General features: G+C 42.8%; 1 protein-coding gene across 1 annotated transcript in view; it reads right to left on the bottom strand.

The window, feature by feature from the left end:
• CD82 (CD82 molecule) overlaps window positions 1-23414 on the bottom strand; it is a 231369-nt gene that overhangs the window by 46977 nt on the left and 160978 nt on the right. The window contains exon 3 of the mRNA XM_053720235.1: window positions 20528-20600. Coding sequence (XP_053576210.1) covers window positions 20528-20600 — 73 coding nt within the window. The remainder of the gene's footprint in view (window positions 1-20527; window positions 20601-23414) is intronic.

The following is a 23414-nucleotide window of genomic DNA, read 5'->3' as shown; positions in this document are numbered from 1 at the left end:
GTTTACTCTCATTATTGCTTGATTGCCAAGTCGTGATGCTTTTTTTGTGGGCCCCATATTTATGCTTATCCTGACCTACACTGATTGTGAAACTCTTATACTGGTGCCCCCAAAGCTTTGGGACTTTAACAGTAGGATCACTTGGGCCCCAGTAGTTTCTGCTTTTAGACTCAATACTTGTGCACTGCCCTAACAAGCGGAACTTTAACTTGCATGGAACTACTGCATATCACCTAAGAATTAGTTGTGACTATCATGCTAATAAAGCTTAATTGAATTGACTAAATTGTTTTTATATATATATATACATACAATGTGTGATTTTGTAAAATTTTGGGATGGTGGTGTGCCGCAGGATTTCTTAATGTACAAAAATGTGCCATGGCAAAAAAAAAAAAAAAAAGGTTGAAAATCAATGGAGTAACCGATTCCCGACCTTCCCTCCAGGGTAATGGTCCTAGCTCAAAGGCTAGTCAAAGATCGAAAACAAGACCTCTGGAAGAAAACGGATGGATCTACGAGGAGCAAAACCCCCAAGTAGAACTCTGACCGCTACCAAAAATGGCATGCTACCGGTTAGTCAGAACAGAGTTCGTGCTCGGGTTCGAGACCCCCTACACTGCTGTCTTCCATAAAGAGGAACACTTCCCAAAGGCAGAGAGTTCTCAGACCCCCAGCATCTAAATATCAGAATCCAACAAATAACAGGAGTCTTACCAGGGTTCAAATCCCCAGCCTCCTGCTGTAGGAACGGTGGAACTAGTCACTACTCCACATCTCCCTGTTCCAGGATTCTGAGAACGGAAGAAGGGAAAAAAACCCTACAAGGCAAGAAAAACAAAGGACCCACAGGTCGTCACAGATACTGAGGTACCTCCAAATCAAGGAGAACACACAAGAACCCATCCCCCACTCTAGGAGAGAAAGGGAACTAAAGCAACGGAAATCACCCTACCATAGAGGCGAGACCCCTCGGCCAATATCGCCAACCCAGTTGAAAAGACACCTGGAGTCTACAAGGAACATCAAATGCACCAGAAGACCAGTAGGGACCCGTCAGAGAGACCTAGAACCTAAGCCTCAGGCAGATAGAAATCTCCCATGAGAAACAGAACCCTGGCCCGTTCAAAGGGACATGCAGGGCCACAAAACCTAAGGTTAAAACAAACTGTCCAAACCCGATCCAGTGAGAGACATGGTCCTAGGCCACAGTCCTCGAAAAAAGGAATCGATTGAAAGATCTAACTTCCTGAGGAACCCTAAGCTGCCCCCTATGATTAGGAGCGCACCATCTAAAGTCCGTAGACTTAACGACCTAGCAAACAGCCTCAAACCCAAGAGTCTGAAAGAACTCCTGACCAGTTTAAGAACTCGGTACCCAGTGCTCATGGATCGCAAGGAAAAAACTTGTAGACAAGCTTAACTACGTGTTACACACGCTGGAAAAGTAACAACCAGCACCCGAAGGTGGATCTGAACCCGGACCTTCTGCTTGCCATCCCAGTGAGCTAGACGGAAACCACCCTCCACTAAGCCCCAACAGAGAATTGAGGATAAATGGTCATCTACCTGACCCCAGAAGGGCGACATTCTGTAACCGACCTCGGACCTCCACTCTCAAGCCCAAAGGCTAGATCTGCAACAAGGTTGAAGATAACACCCGAGCGTCAAAAGACCATGGTAAGACCAAAGGTAGATCCTATATGGAAGAGACAACAGTCTCCAGAGATCCTTACAGGATCGGTCTCCAAAAAAAAAACATTAACAGGGTAAAGGCTGGGAGCCGTGCAGCTTCTCACAGAAGGCAGGGTAACCCCTGCACTCCACCTGCTAGAGCAAACACAACGCTGAGCCAAGGAAGGACATGCCCGCACTTCCAGACCAGATGACCCAACCCAAGAAAGGAAGGAAGGAGACTCCGCCACTGCAAAGTAATGCTATTAGGCTAAAGAGTCCACATCCGGAAGAAACCTCAAGTGAGGATGCAAATCGTTCACCACTCGGAAAACCAGACCACAGAGGTCATACACATCTTCCAACTCCATAGGAATGGAAACTATGGTTCCGAGTCCCCAGGGACCTTTAGAAACCATGACGACGTCTGAAAAAAAAAATCAGACCCGTATCCAGGCGAATAGCCAGAAAAGGCCAACCATAGATCGGAACTCAAAACCCTCTGCTCGGGAGCATTGGATCTACACACTAGGCCCCATACTTCGAAATAGGATCCGAGGTCGGAGTCCATATCAATAGGCCAAGTGACATTCAGAATCCGACAGGATTCAATCAGCACCACAAGGGTGACATGAACCCAAGTAACAGCAGAAAACGCCCGACCAGTATCTGCCTGGTATAAGGACACTCCAGAACTGTCCAAGGTCCAAGAAAATTCTACCCGAAAGTTCGATAAATAAACTAGAAAACATAACTTTGTTATCCAAAAGTGTGCAACTTCCATGGAAGTGCCCACGAGACCACAAAATTGAAAGTATTGGTTCCACAGGAGAACATTCCCAAAAACGGAGGTATATCAGACATGAGCTTTAAGAAAAACAAATCAAACACATCCTAACCAGATCAAAAAAAAAGAAAGGCAGCACCCGCGGGTAAATGCCCAAGGTAAATGGGAACACCAATGGAACCAGCGGATCAGAGGCCCCATCCACCCAAGCCCAGAACTGGAACCGAAACATAAAAGAAAAAAAGAAAACCGTAGACGTTAAGGAGATTAGCTTCATCCCCAAACGTCTAATCCAGCTTGTCATCCAGCATCTAAGGCCTCGGATCCCTCGGCCCACTAGGATTGGAATCCTCTAACATTGTCAAAACATATCTTAAAAGGACACAAAGACGTGCCAGCCTATAACGGAAAGGCAAAAATCATCCCTCGCCGGATCAATGAAAGACCCCGGCCCCGAGGTTGGGGCCCCTGAAGCCTCAGAGGCCATTGCTTCCTCAGGAGGCCGAACTGAATCAGGCGATCCTACGGCTGACAGGCCCTGGTTAACAGAACACGGACAGTATCTTAAAAATATTTCACTTGGGAGATATAAATGAGCCAGCGCCAAAGAAATGGCCATGCGGAACCGTGCCGTAACCTCAGGAGGAAACAAACCACCTTCCGGAGGAGTAAAGGCCCTAGGGACACCTGCTTGCATAACCAAGAAAGGGTCTGGGGCATGCGCCTCACGAGACATGGAAACCTCGGAGACGGATGGCTCAACGCACTCTAAGGTCCCTGATTCGGGAGAAGAGAGTACTCTAGAACGGCAATCGGAACATAACTGATGGGCATGGATAACCCAGGCCATTTCATATTCAACACAAGATGCATTCTCTGTATCGGAGACATCCGTGTCTAAGATATCAGAATCCTCCATAATCTTGGGATTACAAAAATGACAAACATGAACTGGCACCCTTTTTACACCCCCAATGGCTGGGGCACTTACCACCTCCTGTGAACCAGACAACCCACGAGCAGACTCTCTCTGTCACCACACAGTCAGCATACGGAAGTGAGAAAAAAACGTAACTGCACCCGTCACAAGGTACACCGTGCCAGTCACAAAAAGGGCGCGCAATCTCAAGAGATTGCGCCATTAAGATAAGGCAGTTATGTTCCGTAAAAGCTATGAGCCTAAGTATTGCTACACATTATCAGATAGAATCATATAACAAACATGATTAAAGTCCCCCCTGTTCAATAACCCCTCTCAGGAGATATTAACCCATGATTCCTTTTTAAGATCAAAGGAGTCCCACTGGGACCCTACCTCTTTCATTAACATTACATGCACATATTGAAATAAAATTAAACGATCTTACCGGAATCTGCACCATGGAACAGGAACACAGCCCTCAAGTATGACAGATAGTAGCCTCACTTCTGACAAGGACTTGAGTGAATAAAGGCAAGCAGCGAAGCTCGTCAACGCTGATTGCCAAGGAGCTGTTAATATGAGTCGGATGGTTACGTTACATAAAACTCCAGTCCCATTTCGAAGAGTACTACCCTCCAAAAGAGACTATCTTCAATCTTCTGAAACTTCTCTGCCATCCTCCTGTGACGAAAGGCAAAGAATGACTGGGGGATGGGGGAAGTGGGGGAGGTATTTAAGCCTTTGGCTGGGGTGTTTTTGCCTCCTCCTGGTGGCCAGGTTCTGAATTCCCAAAAGTAATGAATGCAGCTGTGGACTCTTCCCATTTAAGAAGAAAAAAATATTTTGTGATTCAGGCAGAACATACAATTTTTAAGAAGTTTCCAATTTACTTCTATTATGAGAGTTGCATAGTTCCAAAAATATTCTTTGTTGAAGAGATACCTAAGTAGACATTTGGAGCACTACATAGCAGGAAATAGTGCTGCCATCTAGTACTTTTGCAAATGGATAACATTTGAGTAAAACTGCTGCCATATAGTGCTCCAGACACGTGCATGCTCCTAAGCTTCCCTGCTTTTCAACAAAACATACCAAGAGAATGAAGAACATTTGATAATAGAAGTAAATTAGAAAGTTGCTTAAAATTGTGTGATCTGTCTGAATCATGAAAGAAAATTTTGGGTTTCATATCCCTTTAAAGTGATGGTAAATTCACTTCCATAACTTCAAATAGTATGAAAACTCTTCTAACTAGCATACTGATATGCTTATTTTGTTCCAATGTCAAATCTACTTTTAATACTGAGCATTTTTGTCAGGCTCCCTTACCTGATTCAATGCAGCCTCTCTGAATAATTTTCCCTTAGGCTTCTTTGACTGGCAGCTCTTTCAGCCAATCAGAGCCTCACCATGCTCCCTATGTAGTTAATAACAGCACGCTCCCGTGCTTGGAACTCAGGCTGGAAGTTGAACTGCGCAAACGCAACTGCTACGCTATTTGCGCAACATAAACAGTGAGGCTCCTTACTGTTAAGATACTGTACACTGGAACAAAATAAGCATATCAATATGCTAGTAAAGAGAAGAGTTTTCATACTATGTGAAGTTATGGAAGTGAATTTACAATCACTTTAAGCCTAGGCTCTGTCTGTTTACTTTTAACAGGAATTGAAAAGCCCACAACTTTCAGAATTAAATTACAGCAAAAGGGGAAAAATAATATATAATAGAAAATAGCAGGGGTTTTTACTACATAGAAACAAACATTTTATATTACAGTGCCGGTGTGTTTAATTTTGTGTTAAAGGGACATAGTTAAAGTAAGATCCAGAGTAGCAATGCTGAGCACATCTGGTGAGCCAATGACATGATACAAATGTGTGTAGCCAACAACCACCAGCTAGCTCACAGTATTGTATTGCTGCTGCTGCTGAGGATATATATATATACACTTTTTAAATAAAGATACCAATATAACATTTGAGAATATAAATTAATTTAAAAGTATAATAAAATAAAAAGAAAGTGCTATAATATTTTAGAGCATTTTATTATTGCACTATTGATTTCATATAACTTTGCTTTTAACCCCTTCAAGGGATTCAACACACAGATAAAGTAAGCTCTAGAGCAGGAATGACAAGAGACAAATGTGTGTAGCCACCAATCACCAGCTAGCTCCCTGTAGTGTAGTATATGTACATATTATTTTTCAACAAAAGGATAACAAGAGAACAAAACTAATTCTGAAAAGTGAGTTTAAACGTGTCTTAAAATGATATGCTCTATCCTAATCATTCAAGTTTAATTTTGACATTGCTATCCCTTTAAGAAGAGGACTTCTTCTTAAAGGAACATAAAACACCAATTTTTCCCTCCAATTTACTTCTATTATCTAATTTGCTTTAGACTCTTTGTATCCTATGTTGAAAAGTGCACAATGCACTGCTGGGAGCAGTCTGCTGATTGGTAGCTACACCGTATATACCTCTTGCCGTTGGCTCACCAGATGTGTTCATCTAGCTCCCAGTAGAGCATTGCTGCTCTTTCAACAAAGGATACCAAGAGAATGAAGCAAATTTGGTAACAGAAGTAAAATAGCTGGGGTCGCTGTATCTCTCTATTCTAGTGAACCATCTCTGACACATTATATATTATACACATTATATATCAGTCAATTTCTGCTGGTGACACAGCATCACCCGGTTTGCACACTATGGGCTAGATTACAAGTTGAGCACAAAATATCGCTTCCACAAGAGCGATATTTGTGCTCAGCTTAGTAATACCAACGTGTTTGCATTGCACAAAAGCATTGCGCTCACAAGCCTGCGCTTCCATAGGCTCCAATGGGAACCTCGCTCTCATGCCATGAGACACGGCGGAGAACCTAGCGCAGCGAAGGGGGTAAATCGCACAACAAATATAAATATATATGAATATATTCATATTTATGTGTTTATATGTCTATATACACATATTAACACACACACACACAATATATATATATATATATATATATATATATATATATATATATTTACAGGAAACACACAGTTCCCAAAGACCGCAATGTAAAGGCACTTTTCAGTTCTAACTTTAAGCCCACATAACTGCTTCTTACAGCTATTTTATTAAACAATGCTACATGCATTTTTAATAAAATACACACCACTGTATTTTGGGGACAATTGGGGGACATTTATAAAATTACCCAGAGATCTGATCTCTGGTTAATTTAATGAGCACTAATTGCTACAGCGTGCACACATGTAATGGCTGGTTACCGCGTGCACACATGTAATGGCTGGTTACCGCGTGCACACATGTAATGGCTGGTTACCGCGTGCACACATGTAATGGCTGGTCACCGCGTGCACACATGTAATGGCTGGTTACAGCGTGTAAACATGTAATGGCTGGTTACAGCGTGCACACATGTAATGGCTGGTTACCGCGTGCACACATGTAATGGCTGGTTACAGCGTGCACACATGTAATGGCTGGTTATAGCGTGCACACATGCAATGGCTGGTTACCGCATGCACACATGTAATGGCTGGTTACCACATGCACACATGTAATGGCTGGTTATAGCGTGCACACATGTAATGGCTGGTTACCGCGTGCACACATGTAATGGCTGGTTATAGCGTGCACACATGTAATGGCTGGTTATAGCGTGCACACATGTAATGGCTGGTTACCACATGCACACATGTAATGGCTGGTTATAGCGTGCACACATGTAATGGCTGGTTACAGCGTGCACACATGTAATGGCTGGTTACCGCGTGCACACATGTAATGGCTGGTTACTGCGTGCACACATGTAATGGCTGGTTATTTATTGCGCACCCGTAAATGGGCAAATTTGTCCGTTTGCGGGCACACAATAAATTAGCCATCTATGTGTAATCTAGCCCAATGCTTCTCAGTCTCCTCCAGCTAGTGACGCATTTCTGATGCTTCTTAGTGCGGCAAAACAAGTAGCTACCAACAATCTTGTTTCAAAAGGTTGTGATTTGCACCAGATTAGAATCCCAGTTGAGATATTTTTAATTACCCCCCCCCAGAGACAGGTAGTAAACATCTGTATTACTTTACTTACTGGGTGAACACAAGAGCATAACAATCAAGTGAACCTTCTAGTGGCCAGTCACTATTCATGTGCAAACCTATTATTTATTTATTCTGGTGTAACGGTCTTACAGATACATGGTGGCCCCTCTCCATAACAAACCACACACCACAATTAACCACTGGGTAAAATTAACAGTGAAAGCAAACTGCAAACATAAATAACCCTAATCAAATACATTACACCCTTTGCCTCTAATCAACACAAGATTATATTTACCCACAATGCAAAACCCAGACAAGATTAATTTATCTTCCAGCCTATCCTTGTTTAAAGGGACACTGAAGGCAATTTTTTTCTTTCATGATTTAGATACAGCATACAATTTTAAGCAACTTTCTAATTTACTCCTATTATCAATTTTTCTTCCTTCTCTTACTATCTTTATTTTATAAGCATGAATGTAAATCTTAGAAGCCAGCCCATTTTAGGTTCAGCACCATGGATAGTGCTTGCTTATTGGAGGCTTACATCTAGCCACCAATAAGCAAGCATAACCCAGTTTCTCAACCAAAAATGGGCCGGCTCCTATGCATCAAATTCCTGCTTTTTAAATAAAGATAGCAAGAGAAAGAAGAAAAATTGATAATAGGAGTAAATTAGAAAGTTGCTTAAAATTGTATGCTCTATCTGAATCATGAAATCATTTTATTTTTATAGTTTGAAAGTGTATTTTCAGCTTTGTTTAACTTTTTTTTTTTTTATTAAGCAAGGAAACAATTCTGTTTTAATGACACGATCTGTGCACATGTAAAAATGTAAAATTTAAATTGAAACAAGTCATTTCCTTGTTGGATCTAAAATTGATATTTTGTATTGTACTGATAGTTACTGTATTGATTTTTTTTATTTGTCTTTACCCTGTGTGAGAGCTGCTTATCAGCCAGTGAGCAATCAGGCCTCAAGGCCCATCGCTACTTCCTGTTAATCAATAACATCAGACCACAAGATCTCCACCCCAACAATAAAACCTCAAGATTGTTGTTGATCTTAAAGCAATAATGAGATAGCCCTGACACACACTCTGACACTATGAAACCTTACAGACAATACAAAAACAGAATTTATGTTTACCTGATAAATTACTTTCTCCAACGGTGTGTCCGGTCCACGGCGTCATCCTTACTTGTGGGATATTCTCTTCCCCAACAGGAAATGGCAAAGAGCCCAGCAAAGCTGGTCACATGATCCCTCCTAGGCTCCGCCTACCCCAGTCATTCGACCGACGTTAAGGAGGAATATTTGCATAGGAGAAACCATATGATACCGTGGTGACTGTAGTTAAAGAAAATAAATGAACAGACCTGATTAAAAAACCAGGGCGGGCCGTGGACCGGACACACCGTTGGAGAAAGTAATTTATCAGGTAAACATAAATTCTGTTTTCTCCAACATAGGTGTGTCCGGTCCACGGCGTCATCCTTACTTGTGGGAACCAATACCAAAGCTTTAGGACACGGATGAAGGGAGGGAGCAAATCAGGTCACCTAAATGGAAGGCACCACGGCTTGCAAAACCTTTCTCCCAAAAATAGCCTCAGAAGAAGCAAAAGTATCAAACTTGTAAAATTTGGTAAAAGTGTGCAGTGAAGACCAAGTCGCTGCCCTACATATCTGATCAACAGAAGCCTCGTTCTTGAAGGCCCATGTGGAAGCCACAGCCCTAGTGGAATGAGCTGTGAATCTTTCAGGAGGCTGCCGTCCGGCAGTCACATAAGCCAATCTGATGATGCTTTTAATCCAAAAACAGAATTTATGTTTACCTGATAAATTACTTTCTCCAACGGTGTGTCCGGTCCACTGCGTCATCCTTACTTGTGGGATATTCTCTTCCCCAACAGGAAATGGCAAAGAGCCCAGCAAAGCTGGTCACATGATCCCTCCTAGGCTCCGCCTACCCCAGTCATTCGACCGACGTTAAGGAGGAATATTTGCATAGGAGAAACCATATGGTACCGTGGTGACTGTAGTTAAAGAAAATAAATTATCAGACCTGATTAAAAAACCAGGGCGGGCCGTGGACTGGACACACCGTTGGAGAAAGTAATTTATCAGGTAAACATAAATTCTGTTTTCTCCAACATAGGTGTGTCCGGTCCACGGCGTCATCCTTACTTGTGGGAACCAATACCAAAGCTTTAGGACACGGATGAAGGGAGGGAGCAAATCAGGTCACCTAAATGGAAGGCACCACGGCTTGCAAAACCTTTCTCCCAAAAATAGCCTCAGAAGAAGCAAAAGTATCAAACTTGTAAAATTTGGTAAAAGTGTGCAGTGAAGACCAAGTCGCTGCCCTACATATCTGATCAACAGAAGCCTCGTTCTTGAAGGCCCATGTGGAAGCCACAGCCCTAGTGGAATGAGCTGTGATTCTTTCGGGAGGCTGCCGTCCGGCAGTCTCGTAAGCCAATCTGATGATGCTTTTAATCCAAAAAGAGAGAGAGGTAGAAGTTGCTTTTTGACCTCTCCTTTTACCGGAATAAACAACAAACAAGGAAGATGTTTGTCTAAAATCCTTGGTAGCATCTAAATAGAATTTTAGAGCGCGAACAACATCCAAATTGTGCAACAAACGTTCCTTCTTTGAAACTGGTTTCGGACACAGAGAAGGTACGATAATCTCCTGGTTAATGTTTTTGTTAGAAACAACCTTTGGAAGAAAACCAGGTTTAGTACGTAAAACCACCTTATCTGCATGGAACACCAGATAAGGAGGAGAACACTGCAGAGCAGATAATTCTGAAACTCTTCTGGCAGAAGAAATTGCAACTAAAAACAAAACTTTCCAAGATAATAATTTAATATCAACGGAATGCAAGGGTTCAAACGGAACCCCCTGAAGAACTGAAAGAACTAAATTGAGACTCCAAGGAGGAGTCAAAGGTTTGTAAACAGGCTTGATTCTAACCAGAGCCTGAACAAAAGCTTGAACATCTGGCACAGCTGCCAGCTTTTTGTGAAGTAACACCGACAAGGCAGAAATCTGTCCCTTCAGGGAACTTGCAGATAATCCTTTTTCCAATCCTTCTTGAAGGAAGGATAGAATCCTAGGAATCTTAACCTTGTCCCAAGGGAATCCTTTAGATTCACACCAACAGATATATTTTTTCCAAATTTTGTGGTAAATCTTTCTAGTTACAGGCTTTCTGGCCTGAACAAGAGTATCGATAACAGAATCTGAGAATCCTCGCTTCGATAAAATCAAGCGTTCAATCTCCAAGCAGTCAGCTGGAGTGAAACCAGATTCGGATGTTCGAACGGACCCTGAACAAGAAGGTCTCGTCTCAAAGGTAGCTTCCAAGGTGGAGCCGATGACATATTCACCAGATCTGCATACCAAGTCCTGCGTGGCCACGCAGGAGCTATCAAGATCACCGACGCCCTCTCCTGATTGATCCTGGCTACCAGCCTGGGGATGAGAGGAAATGGCGGGAACACATAAGCTAGTTTGAAGGTCCAAGGTGCTACTAGTGCATCCACTAGAGCCGCCTTGGGATCCCTGGATCTGGACCCGTAGCAAGGAACTTTGAAGTTCTGACGAGAGGCCATCAGATCCATGTCTGGAATGCCCCACAGCCGAGTGACTTGGGCAAAGATTTCCGGATGGAGTTCCCACTCCCCCGGATGCAATGTCTGACGACTCAGAAAATCCGCTTCCCAATTTTCTACTCCTGGGATGTGGATAGCAGACAGGTGGCAGGAGTGAGACTCCGCCCATAGAATGATTTTGGTCACTTCTTCCATCGCTAGGGAACTCCTTGTTCCCCCCTGATGGTTGATGTACGCAACAGTTGTCATGTTGTCTGATTGAAACCGTATGAACTTGGTCCACGCTAGCTGAGGCCAAGCCTTGAGAGCATTGAATATCGCTCTCAGTTCCAGAATATTTATCGGTAGAAGAGATTCTTCCCGAGACCAAAGACCCTGAGCTTTCAGGGATCCCCAGACCGCGCCCCAGCCCATCAGACTGGCGTCGGTCGTGACAATGACCCACTCTGGTCTGCGGAATGTCATCCCTTGTGACAGGTTGTCCAGGGACAGCCACCAACGGAGTGAGTCTCTGGTCCTCTGATTTACTTGTATCTTCGGAGACAAGTCTGTATAGTCCCCATTCCACTGACTGAGCATGCACAGTTGTAATGGTCTTAGATGAATGCGCGCAAAAGGAACTATGTCCATTGCCGCTACCATCAACCCGATCACTTCCATGCACTGAGCTATGGAAGGAAGAGGAACGGAATGAAGTATCCGACAAGAGTCTAGAAGTTTTGTTTTTCTGGCCTCTGTTAGAAAAATCCTCATTTCTAAGGAGTCTATAATTGTTCCCAAGAAGGGAACCCTTGTTGACGGGGATAGAGAACTCTTTTCCACGTTCACTTTCCATCCGTGAGATCTGAGAAAGGCCAGGACGAAGTCCGTGTGAGCCTTTGCTTGAGGAAGGGACGACGCTTGAATCAGAATGTCGTCCAAGTAAGGTACTACCGCAACGCCCCTTGGTCTTAGCACAGCTAGAAGGGACCCTAGTACCTTTGTGAAAATCCTTGGAGCAGTGGCTAATCCGAAAGGAAGCGCCACGAACTGGTAATGTTTGTCCAGGAATGCGAACCTTAGGAACCGATGATGTTCCTTGTGGATAGGAATATGTAGATACGCATCCTTTAAATCCACCGTGGTCATGAATTGACCTTCCTGGATGGAAGGAAGAATAGTTCGAATGGTTTCCATCCTGAACGATGGAACCTTGAGAAACTTGTTTAAGATCTTGAGATCTAAGATTGGTCTGAACGTTCCCTCTTTTTTGGGAACTATGAACAGATTGGAGTAGAACCCCATCCCTTGTTCTCTTAATGGAACAGGATGAATCACTCCCATTTTTAACAGGTCTTCTACACAATGTAAGAACGCCTGTCTTTTTATGTGGTCTAAAGACAACTGAGACCTGTGGAACCTCCCCCTTGGGGGAAGTCCCTTGAATTCCAGAAGATAACCTTGGGAGACTATTTCTAGCGCCCAAGGATCCAGAACATCTCTTGCCCAAGCCTGAGCGAAGAGAGAGAGTCTGCCCCCCACCAGATCCGGTCCCGGATCGGGGGCCAACATTTCATGCTGTCTTGGTAGCAGTGGCAGGTTTCTTGGCCTGCTTTCCCTTGTTCCAGCCTTGCATTGGTCTCCAAGCTGGCTTGGCTTGAGAAGTATTACCCTCTTGCTTAGAGGACGTAGCACTTTGGGCTGGTCCGTTTTTACGAAAGGGACGAAAATTAGGTCTATTTTTTGCCTTGAAAGGCCGATCCTGAGGAAGGGCGTGGCCCTTACCCCCAGTGATATCAGAGATAATCTCTTTCAAGTCAGGGCCAAACAGCGTTTTCCCCTTGAAAGGAATGTTTAGTAGCTTGTTCTTGGAAGACGCATCAGCCGACCAAGATTTCAACCAAAGCGCTCTGCGCGCCACAATAGCAAACCCAGAATTCTTAGCCGCTAACCTAGCCAATTGCAAAGTGGCGTCTAGGGTGAAAGAATTAGCCAATTTGAGAGCATTGATTCTGTCCATAATCTCCTCATAAGGAGGAGAATCACTATCGAGCGCCCTTATCAGCTCATCGAACCAGAAACATGCGGCTGTAGCGACAGGGACAATGCATGAAATTGGTTGTAGAAGGTAACCCTGCTGAACAAACATTTTTTTAAGCAAACCTTCTAATTTTTTATCCATAGGATCTTTGAAAGCACAACTATCCTCTATGGGTATAGTGGTGCGTTTGTTTAAAGTGGAAACCGCTCCCTCGACCTTGGGGACTGTCTGCCATAAGTCCTTTCTGGGGTCGACCATAGGAAACAATTTTTTAAATATGGGGGGAGGGACGAAAGGAATACCGGGCCTTTCCCATTCTTTATTAACAATGTCCGCCACCCGCTTGGGTATAGGAAAAGCTTCTGGGAGCCCCGGCACCTCTAGGAACTTGTCCATTTTACATAGTTTCTCTGGGATGACCAACTTTTCACAATCATCCAGAGTGGATAATACCTCCTTAAGCAGAATGCGGAGATGTTCCAACTTAAATTTAAATGCAATCACATCAGGTTCAGCCTGTTGAGAAATGTTCCCTGAATCAGTAATTTCTCCCTCAGACAAAACCTCCCTGGCCCCATCAGACTGGGTTAGGGGCCCTTCAGAGATATTAATATCAGCGTCGTCATGCTCTTCAGTATCTAAAACAGAGCAGCCACGCTTACGCTGACAAGGGTTCATTTTGGCTAAAATGTTTTTGACAGAATTATCCATTACAGCCGTTAATTGTTGCATAGTAAGGAGTATTGGCGCGCTAGATGTACTAGGGGCCTCCTGAGTGGGCAAGACTCGTGTAGACGAAGGAGGGAATGATGCAGTACCATGCTTACTCCCCTCACTTGAGGAATCATCTTGGGCATCATTGTCATTATCACATAAATCACATTTATTTAAATGAATAGGAATTCTGGCTTCCCCACATTCAGAACACAGTCTATCTGGTAGTTCAGACATGTTAAACAGGCATAAACTTGATAACAAAGTACAAAAACGTTTTAAACTAAAACCGTTACTGTCACTTTAAATTTTAAACTGAGCACACTTTATTACTGCAATTGCGAAAAAACATGAAGGAATTGATCAAAATTCACCAAATTTTCACCACAGTGTCTTAAAGCCTTAAAAGTATTGCACACCAAATTTGGAAGCTTTAACCCTTAAAATAACGGAACCGGAGCCGTTTTAAGCTTTAACCCCTTTACAGTCCCTGGTATCTGCTTTGCTGAGACCCAACCAAGCCCAAAGGGGAATACGATACCAAATGACGCCTTCAGAAAGTCTTTTCTAAGTATCAGAGCTCCTCTCACATGCGACTGCATGCCATGCCTCTCAAAAACAAGTGCGCCACACCGGCGCGAAAATGAGGCTCTGCTTAAGCTTTGGGAAAGCCCCTAAGGAATAAGGTGTCTAATACAGTGCCTGCCGATATTATTATATCAAAATACCCAGATAAAATGATTCCTCAAGGCTAAATATGTGTTAATAATGAATCGATTTAGCCCAGAAAAAGTCTACAGTCTTAATAAGCCCTTGTGAAGCCCTTATTTACGATCGTAATAAACATGGCTTACCGGATCCCATAGGGAAAATGACAGCTTCCAGCATTACATCGTCTTGTTAGAATGTGTCATACCTCAAGCAGCAAGAGACTGCACACTGTTCCCCCAACTGAAGTTAATTGCTCTCAACAGTCCTGTGTGGAACAGCCATGGATTTTAGTTACGGTTGCTAAAATCATTTTCCTCATACAAACAGAAATCTTCATCTCTTTTCTGTTTCTGAGTAAATAGTACATACCAGCACTATTTCAAAATAACAAACTCTTGATTGAATAATAAAAACTACAGTTAAACACTAAAAAACTCTAAGCCATCTCCGTGGAGATGTTGCCTGTACAACGGCAAAGAGAATGACTGGGGTAGGCGGAGCCTAGGAGGGATCATGTGACCAGCTTTGCTGGGCTCTTTGCCATTTCCTGTTGGGGAAGAGAATATCCCACAAGTAAGGATGACGCCGTGGACCGGACACACCTATGTTGGAGAAAAGAGAGAGAGGTAGAAGTTGCTTTTTGACCTCTCCTTTTACCAGAATAAACAACAAACAAGGAAGATGATTGTCTAAAATCCTTTGTAGCATCTAAATAGAATTTTAGAGCGCGAACAACATCCAAATTGTGCAACAAACGTTCCTTCTTCGAAACTGGTTTCGGACACAAAGAAGGTACGACTATCTCCTGGTTAATGTTTTTGTTAGAAACAACTTTTGGAAGAAAACCAGGTTTAGTACGTAAAACCACCTTATCTGCATGGAACACCAGATAAGGAGGAGAACACTGCAGAGCAGATAATTCTGAAACTCTTCTAGCAGAAGAAATTGCAACCAAAAACAAAACTTTCCAAGATAATAACTTAATATCAACGGAATGTAAGGGTTCAAACGGAACCCCCTGAAGAACTGAAAGAACTAAGTTGAGACTCCAAGGAGGAGTCAAAGGTTTGTAAACAGGCTTGATTCTAACCAGAGCCTGAACAAAGGCTTGCACATCTGGCACAGCTGCCAGCTTTTTGTGAAGTAACACAGACAAGGCAGAAATCTGTCCCTTCAAGGAACTTGCAGATAATCCTTTCTCCAATCCTTCTTGAAGAAAGGATAGAATCTTAGGAATCTTTACCTTGTCCCAAGGGAATCCTTTAGATTCACACCAACAGATATATTTTTTCCATATTTTGTGGTAAATTTTTCTAGTTACAGGCTTTCTGGCCTGAACAAGAGTATCAATAACAGAATCTGAGAACCCTCGTTTTGATAAGATCAAGCGTTCAATCTCCAAGCAGTCAGCTGGAGTGAGACCAGATTCGGATGTTCGAACGGACCTTGAACAAGAAGGTCTCGTCTCAAAGGTAGATTCCATGGTGGAGCCGATGACATATTCACCAGATCTGCATACCAAGTCCTGCGTGGCCACGCAGGAGCTATCAAGATCACCGACGCCCTCTCTTGATTGATCCTGGCTACCAGCCTGGGGATGAGAGGAAACGGCGGGAATACATAAGCTAGTTTGAAGGTCCAAGGTGCTACTAGTGCATCTACTAGAGTCGCCTTGGGATCCCTGGATCTGGACCCGTAGCAAGGAACCTTGAAGTTCTGACGAGAGGCCATCAGATCCATGTCTGGAATGCCCCACAGTTGAGTAATTTGGGCAAAGATTTCCGGATGGAGTTCCCACTCCCCCGGATGTAATGTCTGACGACTCAGAAAATCCGCTTCCCAATTTTCCACTCCTGGGATGTGGATTGCAGATAGGTGGCAGGAGTGAGTCTCCGCCCATTGAATGATTTTGGTCACTTCTTCCATCGCCAGGGAACTCCTTGTTCCCCCCTGATGGTTGATGTACGCAACAGTCGTCATGTCGTCTGATTGAAACCGTATGAACTTGGCCTTTGCTAGCTGAGGCCAAGCCTTGAGAGCATTGAATATCGCTCTCAGTTCCAGAATATTTATCGTAGAAGAGATTCTTCCCGAGACCAAAGACCCTGAGCTTTCAGGGGTCCCCAGACCGCGCCCCAGCCCATCAGACTGGCGTCGGTCGTGACAATGACCCACTCTGGTCTGCGGAAGGTCATCCCTTGTGACAGGTTGTCCAGGGACAGCCACCAACGGAGTGAGTCTCTGGTCCTCTGATTTACTTGTATCTTCGGAGACAAGTCTGTATAGTCCCCATTCCACTGACTGAGCATGCACAGTTGTAATGGTCTTAGATGAATGCGCGCAAAAGGAACTATGTCCATTGCCGCTACCATCAAACCTATTACTTCCATGCACTGCGCTATGGAAGGAAGAGGAACGGAATGAAGTGTTTGACAAGAGTTTAGAAGTTTTGTTTTTCTGGCCTCTGTCAGAAAAATCCTCATTTCTAAGGAGTCTATTATTGTTCCCAAGAAGGGAACCCTTGTCGACGGAGATAGAGAACTCTTTTCCACGTTCACTTTCCATCCGTGAGATCTGAGAAAGGCCAGGACTATGTCCGTGTGAGCCTTTGCTTGAGGAAGGGACGACGCTTGAATCAGAATGTCGTCCAAGTAAGGAACTACTGCAATGCCCCTTGGTCTTAGTACCGCTAGAAGGGACCCTAGTACCTTTGTGAAAATCCTTGGAGCAGTGGCTAATCCGAAAGGAAGCGCCACGAACTGGTAATGCTAGTCCAGGAATGCGAACCTTAGGAACCGATGATGTTCCTTGTGGATAGGAATATGTAGATACGCATCCTTTAAATCCACCGTGGTCATGAATTGACCTTCCTGGATGGAAGGAAGAATTGTTCGAATGGTTTCCATTTTGAACGATGGAACCTTGAGAAACTTGTTTAAGATCTTGAGATCTAAGATTGGTCTGAACGTTCCCTCTTTTTTGGGAACTATGAACAGATTGGAGTAGAACCCCATCCCTTGTTCTCCTAATGGAACAGGATGAATCACTCCCATTTTTAACAGGTCTTCTACACAATGTAAGAATGCCTGTCTCTTTATATGGTCTGAAGACAATTGAGACCTGTGGAACCTCCCCCTTGGGGGAAGCCCCTTGAATTCCAGAAGATAACCTTGGGAGACTATTTCTAGTGCCCAAGGATCCAGAACATCTCTTGCCCAAGCCTGAGCAAAGAGAGAGAGTCTGCCCCCCACCAGATCCGGTCCCGGATCGGGGGCCAACATTTCATGCTGTCTTGGTAGCAGTGGCAGGTTTCTTGGCCTGCTTTCCCTTGTTCCAGCCTTGCATTGGTCTCCAGGCTGGCTTGGCTTGAGAAGTATTACCCTCTTGCTTAGAGGACGTAGCACTTGGGGCTGGTCCGTTTCTACGAAAGGGACTAAAATTAGGTTTATTTTTGGCCTTGAAAGACCTATCCTGAGGAAGGGCGTGGCCCTTACCCCCAGTGATATCAGAGATAATCTCTTTCAAGTCAGGGCCAAACAGCGTTTTCCCCTTGAAAGGAATGTTTAGTAGCTTGTTCTTGGAAGACGCATCAGCCGACCAAGATTTCAACCAAAGCGCTCTGCGCGCCACAATAGCAAACCCAGAATTTTTCGCCGCTAACCTAGCCAATTGCAAAGTGGCGTCTAGGGTGAATTGGCCAATTTGAGAGCACGGATTCTGTCCATAATCTCCTCATAAGGAGGAGAATCACTATCGATCGCCTTTACTAGCTCATCGAACCAGAAACACGCGGCTGTAGTGACAGGGACAATGCATGAAATTGGTTGTAGAAGGTAACCTTGCTGAACAAACATCTTTTTAAGCAAACCTTCTAATTTTTTATCCATAGGATCTTTGAAAGCACAACTATCTTCTATGGGTATAGTGGTGCGTTTGTTTAAAGTAGAAACCGCTCCCTCGACCTTGGGGACTGTCTGCCATAAGTCCTTTCTGGGGTCGACCATAGGAAACAATTTTTTAAATATGGGGGGAGGACGAAAGGTATACCGGGCCTTTCCCATTCTTTATTTACAATGTCCGCCACCCGCTTGGGTATAGGAAAAGCTTCTGGGAGCCCCGGGACCTCTAGGAACTTGTCCATTTTACATAGTTTCTCTGGGATGATCAAATTCTCACAATCATCCAGAGTGGATAATACCTCCTTAAGCAGAGCGCGGAGATGTTCCAACTTAAATTTAAATGTAATCACATCGGGTTCAGCTTGTTGAGAAATTTTCCCTGAATCTGAAATTTCTCCCTCAGACAAAACCTCCCTGGCCCCCTCAGACTGGTGTAGGGGCATTTCAGAACCATTATCATCAGCGTCCCCATGCTCTTCAGTATCTAAAACAGAGCAGTCGCTCTTGCGCTGATAAGTGGGCATTTTGGCTAAAATGTTTTTGATAGAATTATCCATTACAGCCGTTAATTGTTGCATAGTAAGGAGTATTGGCGCGCTAGATGTACTAGGGGCCTCCTGAGTGGGCAAGACTGGTGTAGACGAAGGAGGGAATGATGCAGTACCATGCTTACTCCCCTCACTTGAGGAATCATCTTGGGCATCATTTTCAGTGTCACATAAATCACATCTATTTAAATGAGAAGGAACCTTGGCTTCCCCACATTCAGAACACAGTCCATCTGGTAGTTCAGACATGTTAAACAGGCATAAACTTGATAACAAAGTACAAAAAACGTTTTAAAATAAAACCGTTACTGTCACTTTAAATTTTAAACTGAACACACTTTATTACTGCAATTGCGAAAAAGTATGAAGGAATTGTTCAAAATTCACCAAAATTTCACCACAGTGTCTTAAAGCCTTAAAAGTATTGCACACCAAATTTGGAAGCTTTAACCCTTAAAATAACGGAACCGGAGCCGTTTTTATCTTTAACCCCTTTACAGTCCCTGGTATCTGCTTTGCTGAGACCCAACCAAGCCCAAAGGGGAATACGATACCAAATGACGCCTTCAGAAAGTCTTTTCTATGTATCAGAGCTCCTCACACATGCGACTGCATGTCATGCTTCTCAAAAACAAGTGCGCAATACCGGCGCGAAAATGAGGCTCTGCCTATGATTAGGGAAAGCCCCTAGAGAATAAGGTGTCTAAAACAGTGCCTGCCGATATTATTTTACAAAAATACCCAGATTAAATGATTCCTCAAGGCTAAATATGTGTATATATGAATCGATTTAGCCCAGAAAATGTCTACAGTCTTAATAAGCCCTTGTGAAGCCCTTATTTACTGTCTGAATAAAAATGGCTTACCGGATCCCATAGGGAAAATGACAGCTTCCAGCATTACATCGTCTTGTTAGAATGTGTCATACCTCAAGCAGCAAAAGACTGCTCACTGTTCCCCCAACTGAAGTTAATTCCTCTCAACAGTCCTGTGTGGAACAGCCAAGGATTTTAGTAACGGTTGCTAAAATCATTTTCCTCTTACAAACAGAAATCTTCATCTCCTTTCTGTTTCAGAGTAAATAGTACATACCAGCACTATTTAAAATAACAAACTCTTGATTGAATAAAAAAACTACAGTTAAACACTAAAAAACTCTAAGCCATCTCCGTGGAGATGTTGCCTGTACAACGGCAAAGAGAATGACTGGGAGGGATCATGTGACCAGCTTTGCTGGGCTCTTTGCCATTTCCTGTTGGGGAAGAGAATATCCCACAAGTAAGGATGACGCCGTGGACCGGACACACCTATGTTGGAGAAATAAAATGTTATAATCTTACCAAAGTGCATTACTTTATTAACTGTAACCTAAATAATGATAGTGCAAACTTAAAAGTGAATAACATAACATTTGGTAAATAATTAAGTTGCACTTTATTTGGACCTTGCAATTATGTCAGATCTTACAGCTGATGCTATATGTGCCAGCTAGCTTTATTTAGTGAATCTACTCCTCTAATCTTCCTCTGCTAGTGAACCCCCCCCCCCCCTTCCAATACTCACGCAAGACTGATATGAAGCTGGTTTTGTCTGCAAGGATCCATATTCCAAAGCCCAGGATCACAGCTCCCAAAATCTGTGGGAAATAAACAAGTCAATAAATTATATTTATGCCGTATCTTGTTTTCTTAAAAAAACAAATCCATGATTAGTATTATCCATTCACTCAAAGCTCATTCATAAAGTTTAAAGACCTAATGCGCACTTGAATAAATCAGGTTGAGAGCTCATCATATCATTGGGATGTAATTTTCTAACCGAACTAGATGTTACATTGGTTGGTGTTTGTGTACATCATACTGCAGAATATAGACTACAGCAGCACTCGCAGATTTTATTTATACGATGAACTGATATTTCAGACCCATAAATGAACATTCGGTGTACAGTCCACAAGTGATGTGTCCTCCTTAACTTGCCATACATTTTGGTGTGTGCCAATTATCTGCATCTGAGCCTAAAAAAGGCATTTAATCTCTCTCTCTATATATATATATATATATATATATATATATATATATATATATATACACATACACACACATAAACATATAAACATACATATATATATGCATACACACACACACACATGTATATATATATATATATATATATAAATAGTATTTCCAAAAGACTAGCAGTCGCCGTTTTTTTAGCAATAAACCATTTAATAGTGAACGTTTTCGAGGTCTCCCCCGTCCTCAGACCACAATAGAATAAAAACAATCTTACCTCAATCCCCTAAAAAGTGCCCCCACCACCGCATTTCCATGTGAATCACGTCGATGTCCTCCTTGAACAACTGTGCATGCGCAGGAGAGCGGACGGCATCACAAATTAGATAGAAAAACCTAAAAGTCAAAACATATTACATACTACGTAACCGTTTCTTCTACCAACCACAACATAACTTAATGATACAGCTATTAGCAGTCACACCCTCCACTGCTAAATATTTGTGGGTAGATAGATTTCAATCACTACAACTACACGTATATTACAGCACCCTTGTAACATAAACATAATTAGTTAAAGCTACTCTTTCGTTAAACTAACTTAGTGTATAGCAGAATCTATATTGCTGAGTAGCACTATTTAAAGTCAATCAGATAAGACACATCCTACCTAAGGAATGGTTAAATATACTGATTCTACACATTCATTTTTAGAAAAAAGTACCATAGTGCAAGAAAACCTATTTACCAACTAAAGAGAGATATCTTACCAAACGATCTAATCACAGCTAAGGCACACAAAGATGTGGTTATGCCAACTCACAATTCTGAACGCAAGACTATCGAAAACAGGAGGCTCCTAGCCCTATCACCACCTCTAGGTTTTGCTGGAATGTGATCTATGATGATATATCTGAGGTCTGAAAAGGCATGCCCAGATTCTAGGAAATGCCTGGCCACCGGCTGATCAGATGTTCCACAATAAACCTCGTTGTACAGGTAACCCTATAGTTAATTAGGTACTTTTTGTTAGTCCATGGATGGAGGAAATGTGTGCTCTGGGTTAATCCTCCACAGGTAATGCAACCACTACATCGGTAGCAACCTTTTTTGGAGGAATTTAACCATGTTTTTTTGGGTATAGCTTTCCCTATTATCAGGCCGTAGGAGCAAATCCTTTAGGGACTGCCCTCTCCTGAATCCAACCATAGGTGGTTCCAACTGGGTCATCGGCAAGGCCTTATCAGAAGAGATAATTTCCCAGTCCTCTTTCAGAATCCTTGGAAAACCCAATCTTTCTGGGTGAACGTGGTTGTACAGATCATCCTGCTTACTCCTTCTTCTTTTTCTGTAAGGCTTGTTCCTGCATCAAGCCAGCAACTGCTTGTAGTGCTGGTTGTAATTGGTTAGATAGCAGGAAATTGACAGCAAATTCCAATATTTATTTAATGAAGACAAAAATACAGGGCAACGTTTCAACATGGCATGACTAAGTGATAAGGTCCCGAAACGTTGCCCTGTATTTTTGTCTTCATTAAATAAATATTGGAATTTGCTGTCACCTTCCTGCTATCTGTTTCATTATTTGCTTGGGCCTTAGGTAGTGGCCCTTGGGTGACTTGCAATACCTGACTGGAGTGCTGAAATATTTTTGTTTGTAATTGGTTAGACCCATAACCTCTTTCTCTGAATCTTTGCTGCATCTGTAGAAGCTGTTCATCCTTCTTAATTGAATCTGTGTTATTCTGGACCACCCTCTTCAGTTGTGAAACTGGAAGGGCACGCTTCAGGTTAGGGGGATGACAGCTGGAGATTTCAAGTAGGGAATTGCTATCTGTTTCTTTCTGGAATAAGGAAATATCAAACCCCTCTAGTCCCTTTGAAATTCTAATAACCTTCTCTGATGATTTTTCTGTACATGTGGATATCTACAAGTTTCAGAGATCTTTACGCCTCAAGGAACATTTTGGCTGTGATAAGAATGAACAAAAAAGTTTCAAATGGAAGGGTAAATTTGACCCTAAGAACAATAATGCAAGCATCAATACTTACACTAGGATGTCTAGGGAGCAGATGCTGCAGGTACAACATTCCCTGAAGGGAAAGATCCGTAATAACCTGACTGGGGTTGAAAGAAATGTACTTAAGTATTTACAAAATAACAAGGATCTCATGATAAGAGAGGCCGATAAGGGTGGTGCCCTAGTACTTCAAGGAGTACAGGGATGAGGTGATGAGTACTACCCCAAGATCCGACAAAGGTGTTTAAAAACAAGGTAGATGAATATTTGGAACATGCTACCATACAACTGCTGGAATACTGTCTCAAATACAATTATTTAAAAATTTGAGAAAGATTTTTACCTACAAACATCTGTTACAGCAATGGGGTCCAATGTGGCCCCATCATATGCCAATTTCTTTATGGCTTATTT

Source organism: Bombina bombina, chromosome 7 (assembly GCF_027579735.1).
Source record: "Bombina bombina isolate aBomBom1 chromosome 7, aBomBom1.pri, whole genome shotgun sequence".
In the NCBI taxonomy this organism is placed as follows: domain Eukaryota; kingdom Metazoa; phylum Chordata; class Amphibia; order Anura; family Bombinatoridae; genus Bombina; species Bombina bombina.
This window is presented reverse-complemented; position numbering and strand designations above follow the sequence as displayed.